This window comes from Festucalex cinctus, chromosome 13, assembly GCF_051991245.1.
Source record: "Festucalex cinctus isolate MCC-2025b chromosome 13, RoL_Fcin_1.0, whole genome shotgun sequence".
NCBI classification, from domain to species: Eukaryota; Metazoa; Chordata; class Actinopteri; order Syngnathiformes; family Syngnathidae; genus Festucalex; species Festucalex cinctus.
Window position 1 is genome coordinate 5,770,912 of NC_135423.1, and position 9,836 is coordinate 5,780,747.

Below are 9,836 nucleotides of genomic sequence, written 5' to 3' on the forward strand. Positions count from 1 at the left end.
AAAAAAAAAAAAAAAAAAAAAAAAAGATTTTAAAGTTGTTGGCCTATAACTGATCATGAGAAAGTGGAGCATTTAAGTCAAAATGTACCATTACAAGAAAAAAAATAATAATCACCTTCACAAAAAAATTAAAATAAAATTTAATTCTAAAAGTCAGGAAAAAAAAGTTAAAAAAAAGTTTGACTTTATCTTTAAAAAAAAAAGAAAAAAAAAGAGATAATGATCACGATAGACAAAATATTAGAAGTGAACATTTGAATAAAATGAGTCCTTATATTAAGCACAAAAAGAGAGAAAACTTATTCATGATGAAGAGATTTTACGGGGAATAAAAGCCATATTTGTTGTCAACAATATTTATTAAAATGATGTATATTTTCAGAGTTGTAATGTTAGGGATAACTCAGAAAATTTAAATTGCAGATTTTTTTTATTGGTACATAGTTGCCTTATAATGCATTAATTTTTACTTGATGCAATACCAAATCAATAATTTGGTTATTCTTTCCTTTTGCACAACTACTAAGATTTATACACTGCTGCCCTCTAGTGGCAAACCCCCCAAATCCAATCTCAAGGCTACAGAGCCAAATTCAAATGGTGTGCAGGCTTCAGTTACCCAATTTTACTCCTTAGGTGGTGAATGACGCAACCGAATTTGGACGCAAATTAGAACTTACAGTAACACAGTAGTGAAGTTATAATTGCAATGATTATTTGGATGAAAAGACTTGTAGACCATACATATAAACAAAATAACCAAATGAAAAACTATGAACTGGAACCGCTTTTATATAGCGCTTTAACTACACCATCTGGTGCCCAAAGCACTTTACAATGCATCATGTGCAATAGCAAAATGCATAAAACTAGTCATAATTGATTTTATTCACTTAGAATCATGTATTTGTTCTCTCACGCTACTCCATGTCCAAGTCCTGCAGGTCCACCGTTGACTCCCGTTTAAACCAGGGCAGAGGCAAAGGTACATAGGGGTCGTACGTCCAACGAGGATAGACCCTCTTGTACAAGTTCATCAGGACCGTGTCTTGAGAGCGCAGCTGACTATCAAACACGCACTTCATGTGACCGTGTGTGCCTAAAAATAAAACACAAAAACATTGCGATATCACCGAAAAATAAACTAACACACTTTTTTTTTTTTTTTTAAGCCCTATATTAACCACATTACGATGAATGATCAATTTTGGATTTTTCTTACCCAACGTCTCCTTGATGTGGCCCCTCCGGCCCCATTTTGTGCGCAGCTCCACAGGTTTGAACCACATGATGTCATCTAGCCCACAATGAAGACAAAAAAAAAAAAAAGATCATTAATTAGTAGATACAGTGCAGAAGACATGTCAAGGAAGTTAAAAGGACGCTCACCCCTGTTGAAGAACATGTAACGGACGACGGCCGAGCGCCGGTTAATTTTGAACGGGTGTCCGCTCAGGACGATCCTCTTGAGCACAATGCGTCGAGGGTCGCAACTGAGCAGGCTGCCTGTAGCCACCAGGTCCTGCACGCCTAAACACACACAAATTAGAAAGAAAAGGCAGAATAAGATAATAATGGATTCATGTATGTTGTAAAATGCCGTAATTTATTAAAATAACGTAAACGGGCCTTTTTTTTATTTTTATTTTTTTTTTAAAACTCAATTTTGTAACCATTGTTAAAAATTGGGACCCTATTTGGAAAGCCAAACCCTGATTTGAAGAAGTCCTGTAAGAGATTCGCTGGCATGATTAGAGCAGCAATTTCATAGGAATCAAGTCAAATTGAAATTGTATCATTTCGGCAGATCTTACCATCATCCCTCTGTTTGAAGAGCAGGACACCTGTGGGAGGGAAGGTGATTGGCGCGTACACCGACACTACAGTGGGGGCGTCCGGCCTGAGGAAACGCTCCATCTTGTGTTTGTCCGCTGAATAGCAACAACAGTTCATCCCTCAGATGTGAACTTGAACAGTCAAGAGAGTGTGAAGGAGGTTTTAAGCTGTCCCTCCGTCTTACCTGAGGTGTGCTGAGAGAAGATAGGTGAGGCCCTGAACCGCCGAAAACCGCAGTGGATCACCAGCTCCTCTTTGGACTTGATGGGCTCCGTGTTGCTGGGGTGCCTCCTTACCAAAAGGTGCATCACAGACATCTAAATAAAAAATAAAAAAATAAAAAAGTCAAATATGTTTATTTTTTATTATCTTTTTTTTTTTTTCAGGCACACTAGGACCTTCTGTTCATGGGGGAGGAGTGACACCAGCACCAGCGGCCTGCCTGCCTGCACACTCTCCATCACCGAGGAGGGCACATCAATCACATGGAGTATGACGTACCAGCCAACCTGCAAAAAACATAGTAAATATCTCGAGAATATTATTTAGAATAAATATCAGGATGAGTACTAGGTTTACCATGGCGCCTTCTTCCTCTTCTGCGGCTTCAGCAAGGACGCGGCGGCGGGTGCGCTCGAAGCTCTGGAACTGGAAGATGCGCGAATAGTTGTGGGGCAAGTTCTCCATGGGATCCCAGGGGGACGAGCGGAAACTTTTAAGGCCCCTGTAGCGCTGGAACCTGGAGGCAGGGGGACAGGGATGTTCAAAACAAACTAAATCAAGTACTTTTAAAGTGCATTTAAGATCAACTTCTAAACTTTAACTCATTTGCTCCCAAAGACGTATTTATACGTTTTTTGTATTTTTTATGTTAGAGCAAACAAAAGGCTTTCATGCAGCCTCTGAACTGAAGAGAATGCTTGAATAACAAGTAGTTATTACAAAAACGGCCAGCAGGTGGCAGCAGAGTATAAGAGATCAACCGGGGCCATGTTGCAAAAAATTCTTTTCCCCACTGTTTTAAACAGATTTGTGAATAATGATTAAACTTAGCTATATTCCAATGCTAATTGCTGCAAAACGGAAACATAAAAATATATTTTTTTCCTAATGAAAGAAGAGATGCTAAACCTTCTTTTGATAGGTTCCATGTTTTTACAATAAATAGAAAACAATATTCTGTGGGCCTTTGCAAAATCAGTCAAAATCCAGTAAAACAGCTGGGAGTGAATGAGTTAAAAACAGGTTTGGCAAACAAATATATACTGTACATACTCAAAATGATGTGACTTCTGCTTCACTACTGATTAGTATACTAAAATGCACAATTTCAGGATAATTAAGTCCTAATATGAAATGGCTTAAAAATACACATTTAATAAATAAAAACGAATAAAAATAGAGTTTTACTAAAAAAAAGCTATATTAGTGAATAAACAGAATATTAAAAGAAAGTCCTATTTTTACGATAACTTATTTAATTTTTATTTTTAGAATAACCCGTGCAAGTCTTAATTTTACAAGAATAGAGTCATAATGTTATAAGGAATACATCACAATATTCCAAATAAAAGCCACCATTTTATGACTTATGTGAGGACTTTGATGCACTCGAAAAAAACAAAGAACCGACCTGATTCTGGCGGCCACGTCAAGGGGCGTGTCCACCTCGTCGGGGAACATCTCATTGGCTCGCGCCTCGCGGTAACGTTGGAGCCCTTCCTCTTCCGCCGCCTCATCCATGTGTTCGTCGTAGCGTTGGTCGGCTCCCGCTCGCTCTGTGGAGCACACTTCTTCCTCTTCTTCCTCCTCCTCTTCTTCTTCTCCTTCGTCCTCCTCTTCTGAGGCGAGGTCTGAGCCTGCATCCTGAACAACGAGGAGGCGAAGAGAACATACAGATTATTGGAGCTGTAGCACATGTACGCCACCACATGCGTGGTAGGGAATCCTGCAATGTGGGGATATAGGTGGGAAAATTAGCACTGGCGCTCATGTCATCAAATTATCTGATTAAGGACCCGCAATCAGCAGCAACCTCCCACTTTTACTGGATTCTGTAGAAATGCCAGATATTTTGCTTCCGCTCTGATGCAGCAATTTTGCAGAATGTGTGAAAGCGGCCAAAGTTTTGATGCAGCTCCTGCATTATATCTTAGTTGTTTTGTGTTTAAGTTGCAAACTAGCAGCCATCATACACTGAAGACAAATCACATCAGGACACAGCAGGTGGTTTCAGGCTGCAAATTATTCCCAACATTCCTGCACCAAAAAACAAAAACAAAAAAAAAACCCAGCATTTGAATAACCCTATTGTTACTCTCACATATTCCTGTGTGTGAGCTTCAACATCAAACAAGTGCAAGAGATTTTTCTTAGACTCTCAAATAAATCATTTGAGTGAAGCCTCCCCCTCCTCTCCCCTTCTCCTCCTGCTGTCCAGACAGGAAGTGAGTTGCATTGGTCGAGCAGGAAGATAGGAGGTTCCTCTCGGGACGCCTGTGCTCCAAAGCACAATTGTTGTGGCCTGTAGCCTGCAGCGGCAGACGCTTGAATCAACAAACTAACAGCACCTCGCAAGGTGCACCAAGTGTGCGTCACGTATGCACACCAACTCGCTTGCCACTCAAAACGTCACAACTTACAATTGTATAGTTCCATAAATGGGGAATTGCAATTACTTGTCATAAAATCAACAATTTGGATTCCCCCAAAAAAAGTACAAAATGTCGACTTTTTCCTCTTAAGTGGGGCCTATAGCCTTAAATAAAATAATTTTAGAAAATCACAAAAATGTTATTTACAATTCTGAAAAAAAAAAAAAATGTAAGAATTTCAGAAAACAAAAGTAAGCCAAGGCTACAATTACTTGTGAGTCGTCGTCGTTCCCGTCTGGGGCCTCATCCATCATGTCAACATCACAGTCATCATCGTCGCTGCTTTCTGCATCCGGCTCATCATTTTCATCATTATCCACAATCCACGCCGCCTGGTAGTCGGAAGTTCCTTTAGGGACTTTCTTTATGCGTTTGCTCTTTCTGGCCTCTGCAAGACAGCAATTAAATTTGAGGTATTGTTACGTGGTAGAATTTCTATTAATTGTGTTATCAGACACAAAACTACATTTTTAATTTCCATGCACTCAAGTACAGCAGAACCTTATAAAATATTTTTTTCATTGGATACAATTGAAATTGGAATAAATAAAAAAATGCACATTTTCGAAATGGTCCCATTTTGTACCTTCAGCCTCAAGCAGCTCCGATTCTGTGGGCCACGTCTGCTCTCCATCCATTGGGTCCACCTCAGCCTCGGCCTGCAGGCTTTCCCTACAAGAGGGGTCTGATGTCATCAGCACCTTTACAGGGGCCTCTGCTTCGTCACCATCCTACAAAAGAACACACAAATACAAAATATGCTAAAATATGCTCGTATCAGCAAAATAGCTACTGAAAGTGTAACTCTTCGACTACCATCATGTCAACATCTCCACCCTTGCCGGGCTTGGCTGGTCTGGGTGCAGTTGTGTTTAAGGGAAGCGGGTCAAGTGGCGCGTCGATCTGACTCAGCTGAAAATCTCCGTGTCCACTGATGTGCACTAGCCTGTCCGCTCGGAGAGGACGTCCGCGGACATAACCGGAGACACAGAGGGTGCCGAGGCCAGTGGGGCCACCCGGCGTGCCTTGGCCAGAGGCGGCATTTGGCGTAAAAGTGACACGTTGGGCCACCAGATGGGAGCGTCTGGACCGGAAGCCAAGCTTTCGTTGTCTCTGCGTGCCCAAATGCCTGAGCAGAAGGGTGACTTCCTGCTCTGTGTCCAGAGTGAAGAGACGGGCCTCGGGGAAGCGGATTTCTGTGACTTTGGACAGCGCCCTGCGGGAATCCACCTTCTTCTTTACGGTGAGGTCAGAGAGGCCCTGACACACAAGAGCTACAAAAGGTGTGGATGTTTTTTTTTTGTTTTTTTTAAATCAGACAGCATTAGAAATTACGAAAATACAGATGAAACATGGCCAATGTAAGGGTAAAAATTTACCATAGCTAGGAAGGCCCTGGGCAAATAGACAGGAGAGACAGTAGTCTCCATAGCTGTCCCAGCCTTCAGTAGAATCCAGAACAAACATAAGGCTATCCGCCGTCTTTGCTACATCGAGCAGTGAATGTATGTCATCTGGGCAGAGAAAATTAGTAGAACTTAATTGTTAGTAACTAGGGGTGTGAATTGCCTAGTACCTGACGATTCGATTCGTATCACGATTCACAGGTCACGATTCGATTCGATACCGATTAATCCCGATACGAATTTATAAGTCGATTGTTGCGGTTTTTTTCATTCAAATTTAGAAAATACTAATCAGTAAACTTGTGGAGTGTAAGATTTGTATGAAAATGTATTATTTATTTATCTGAAACTTCAGTCTTATACAGGTTGTAATCTGTTACATGCTTGAACAGCATTAAAATAAAATATTAAGGCTTAATGTTCCGTTCATATAACATTCTTCCATGCTTAAGGTGTGAACCCTAACCCGAAGTTAGACGTTTTGTTGAATATTTTTCCATTAAAAATGGAAGTTTAAAAATCGATTCGGCCGCCTATTGAATCGATTCGAGAATTGCGCCATGTAGTATCGCGATATATTGCCGAATCGATTTTTTTTTTAACACCCCTATTAGTAACATTGGTGCTGCTTTCAAAACATGCAATAGAAAAAATTGCAACTAAATACTTTGCTTGGAACCTTCAAAATAAAAAAAATAAAAAATAAAAAAAGTATGTAGAGCACAACATTCGTTTGTCTGGGAGCAAATACAATAGCGCTACATTTATATTTTTGTTTAGTAAACTAAAATTTCCTGTGTCCTCATTTGGGTTGCAGGTTAGGTGCATGTTATTCCAGCTCAGATGGGTCTTATTGCAGAAAACATATTGACAAATAAGCATTCAAATTCATTTTTACATCGATAGACTGTTCAGATTCACTTATCCTTTTAACACACTTTTTTTTTTCCTTTCTTTTTTAAACGTGTATAGAAACCACAGTATCTGGAGAAACCCCACAAGAGGACATGGAGAACATGCAAACTTCGAACCCAGAATCACTCATTATTTACCGGTGTTGATTCTAAGAAAGGTAAATCTTTGTTTAAAACGAGGCACAACCAGTCCGAAACTGTCACTGGCACCGCTGACAGACTCCTCCTGGTGAACAACGCCGGCTGCACCCTCTTGACGAAGAAGTTTGGTAACAGCGGCGGCGTCCACGGCGGCATGAAGAGATACCACGCCGACCAGAATAGGAGGACCGTCCCTGCTGCCTAAACGCCGTTTCTCTGTTAGGACCTCGAATGATTGAGAAATATTCAAAGTCAGGTGTAATATTCAACAAACTATTGTTTATATTAGGTTGGATTTAAACTGAAACAATTTTATTATGTCATGGCAGGGTAAAGGTCACGTGGACCTGCAATGTAAATCCAGCCTCATTGATTAGCATTAGTAAATACCACATCTCTCTTGTTCTTGCGTAGTTGATTGGCTTTGTTCTTTCTGTCTATCTTCCGTTGCTCTTTTCTCTGTTTTTTAGTGAGGGCTATCACGGACACCCTTCCTGTAATGAAACACATCGTTTATTTGGTTTGTACAAAGTGGAAAACCTCTCCGACAACACTCGACATGCATACTACTGTAATTTTCAAATTAAAAAAAACAATGTGTTTCTATGTGAGAATATCTGTTTTTAAACTACCCATTTAAAAAAAGATGGAATATGTGCATTATTAACCATTGTAACTACAAAAACACAGTAACACATTGTAGGATTTATGTCAAAAGTCAAACAGCTCATTCAACATCTGTATGAGTGTCATTGTTATCCCAGTAAAGGCTCACTTTAATACAGTTTTTATATTTATTGGGTTAAGTGGAAATGATCACGTGTTTAATTAGCCGCCACAACACCAGCTGACGTAAGGTCGTACGTGTCTTATTCAAAATAGAAGAACACTCACCTTTGTTTTCTCTCTCAATTTCACCTTTCGTCCGATGCCTGCCATGCCTGTGGCCCTTGTTTTTCTGCTTATAAACGCCAGGCCTGTGGCTTTGCTGTTTTTCCCCGTGTGCCACCATGTTTTTACCATGTGGGCTGGGACAATCGAGTATACTTCCGCAGTCGTAACGCAACGTCATGACGGAGGTGCAGCCATTGACTTCCGCAATTAGTTTCTGCTTCGAAATAAAAGCTCTTTGATAACCCATTCAAAATAAAAGCAATGTTTTAACTTGTTTAAAACAAAAATAAAACAAAAAAAAATGAAAAGGAATTCAAATCCAACCATTTATTTTATATACTGCTTGGTAAATTATTCAGTATGTACTATGTATGTATGTATGTATGTATGTATGATAGATTTAGTACAGAAATTAAAATGTAAGCGGAATGGCATGACAATGTATTTGCTGACTCTGGGCAAGAGGCGGGATAGACCCTGGACTGGTCACCACTCACTTGCACGGTACATACAGACAAATAATTATTCATGACAAACAGTCTTCTCCCAAACAGTATTATATCACATATCAAGCTACTGAACACAAAAATAGCATGAGTTGCCCAAAGGCAGAACGTCATGATTTTGCCTTCTGATGAAACTTTGGAATTGGAAGTTATCTGCTTGGGAAGCCAGTTATTGGGGAAGTGCATTTCTTGACAATGATTATAACTAGATTAGCCTTGCCAGTAATTCATTCGTGTGGCAGATACAGCCGTTGTAACTGGAATTACAGGTGACGTGAGGCCTTTATGGCACTGCACTTAACTGGCTAGTCAATAAGAGCTCTAATCTAAAAAGGATTGCCCAAGGGCAGGGAAATAAATTTATTTACGGAGAAGTATTGTACGATATTTCTATAGGGAGTTTGCAGTGGTGTAGGACCATAGCTAGATATATACTTTTACATTATAAGAGCTTACATTTGAACATCGAACCAACAAACTGTAAGGTAGACCATTATTTCCATTTGTGGTTAGTCAGGTTGTTCAGAATACATTTTGGATACCATTATATTATGAATGGACCCTGCTTTTTAAATTTGTGACATAGGCATAATAACCATTTTTAGGAATCCTTATGACGATGGTTCTCTAACGTCCTTTACTGACCTGTCGACTAAATATATGTTTTAATACTCTATTTTTTTAACCAGATATTTTGCTCAGATAGAGTTAGGACGACCATAAGAGGGAATATCGTACTTATCTCATCTGCAATATCAGATAATTCGTTATTTCAGTCTTTCCTAAAAAAAAATAAAAATAAATACTGGGACATTATCGGAACAGGATGCGGTGCATGAAATTAGTTAACAATTCCTTCATCTGTGCCCAACATGAGCTAATACAGACGAAGCTTTTACACAAGATTACACTAGTCGGAGATTTTTCATATATTTTTACAAAAAAATTGATAAAAAAATATATTTATTTATATTTTTATATATTTTTTTTGCTTTTTGTTTTTTCCTTTTCTCATCCATACATCCATTCATTCATTCATCCCTCCATCGCTCCATCCATCCATCCATCCATTTTTTTTCCAAACCACTTATTTTATTGCGCGTTCAATACAAAATATGTATTTTATGAACAAATGAAATGAACAATTTCACATATCTAACGTACAAGTGATATCGAACATCCTTAACAGAAAGTCCACCTGTGTGATGTTTTTCATGTGTGTGCAGGGGTGTTTCTCTCGCTCTCTTTTTTTCTACGTGAGTGTAGTACAGAAGGTCATTCAACAAATACAACGTCTGCTACTGGATGAACATATAATTTTGCATAACTGCACATTCTTCCATCCTCGGTGTAAAATAACTAACAAAGTGGGGAATTTGTATTTAACGGAAGTGGAATAGGGCCAGAATGATTTCACTCGACATAGATAAAACTGGGTCGATAAGAGTGGTATTTATATTGGGGGGGAAAAAAAAGAAGTTGTGC

At 39.3% G+C, this 9,836-nt stretch overlaps 1 protein-coding gene across 1 annotated transcript; it reads right to left on the reverse strand.

Annotated features, from left to right (window-relative positions):
• Positions 1-340: 340 nt before the first annotated feature.
• tsr1 (TSR1 ribosome maturation factor) lies at positions 341-8,029 on the reverse strand. Its single transcript, XM_077541818.1, has 15 exons — positions 7,846-8,029; positions 7,342-7,445; positions 6,949-7,177; positions 5,870-6,004; positions 5,307-5,764; positions 5,077-5,221; positions 4,703-4,878; positions 3,470-3,702; positions 2,416-2,575; positions 2,235-2,345; positions 2,021-2,153; positions 1,815-1,931; positions 1,390-1,530; positions 1,223-1,297; positions 341-1,099 (listed from the first exon to the last, which is right to left on the reverse strand). Exons 1-15 carry the CDS (start codon positions 8,021-8,023, stop codon positions 921-923), a joined length of 2,574 nt encoding a protein of 857 aa, XP_077397944.1. The 5' UTR covers positions 8,024-8,029; the 3' UTR covers positions 341-920.
• Positions 8,030-9,836: the final 1,807 nt, after the last annotated feature.

Excerpts from the sequence above, each read along its gene's own strand:
- tsr1 (XM_077541818.1), bottom strand. The coding sequence starts at position 8,023 with ATGACGTTGCGTTACGACTGCGGAAGTATACTCGATTGTCCCAGCCCA. Across the intron at positions 2,576-3,469 it reads GACGTGGCCGCCAGAATCAG|GTTCCAGCGCTACAGGGGCC; the intron begins GTCGGTTCTTTG and ends CCCTGCCTCCAG. Across the intron at positions 1,531-1,814 it reads CTTCAAACAGAGGGATGATG|GCGTGCAGGACCTGGTGGCT; the intron begins GTAAGATCTGCC and ends GTGTGTGTTTAG.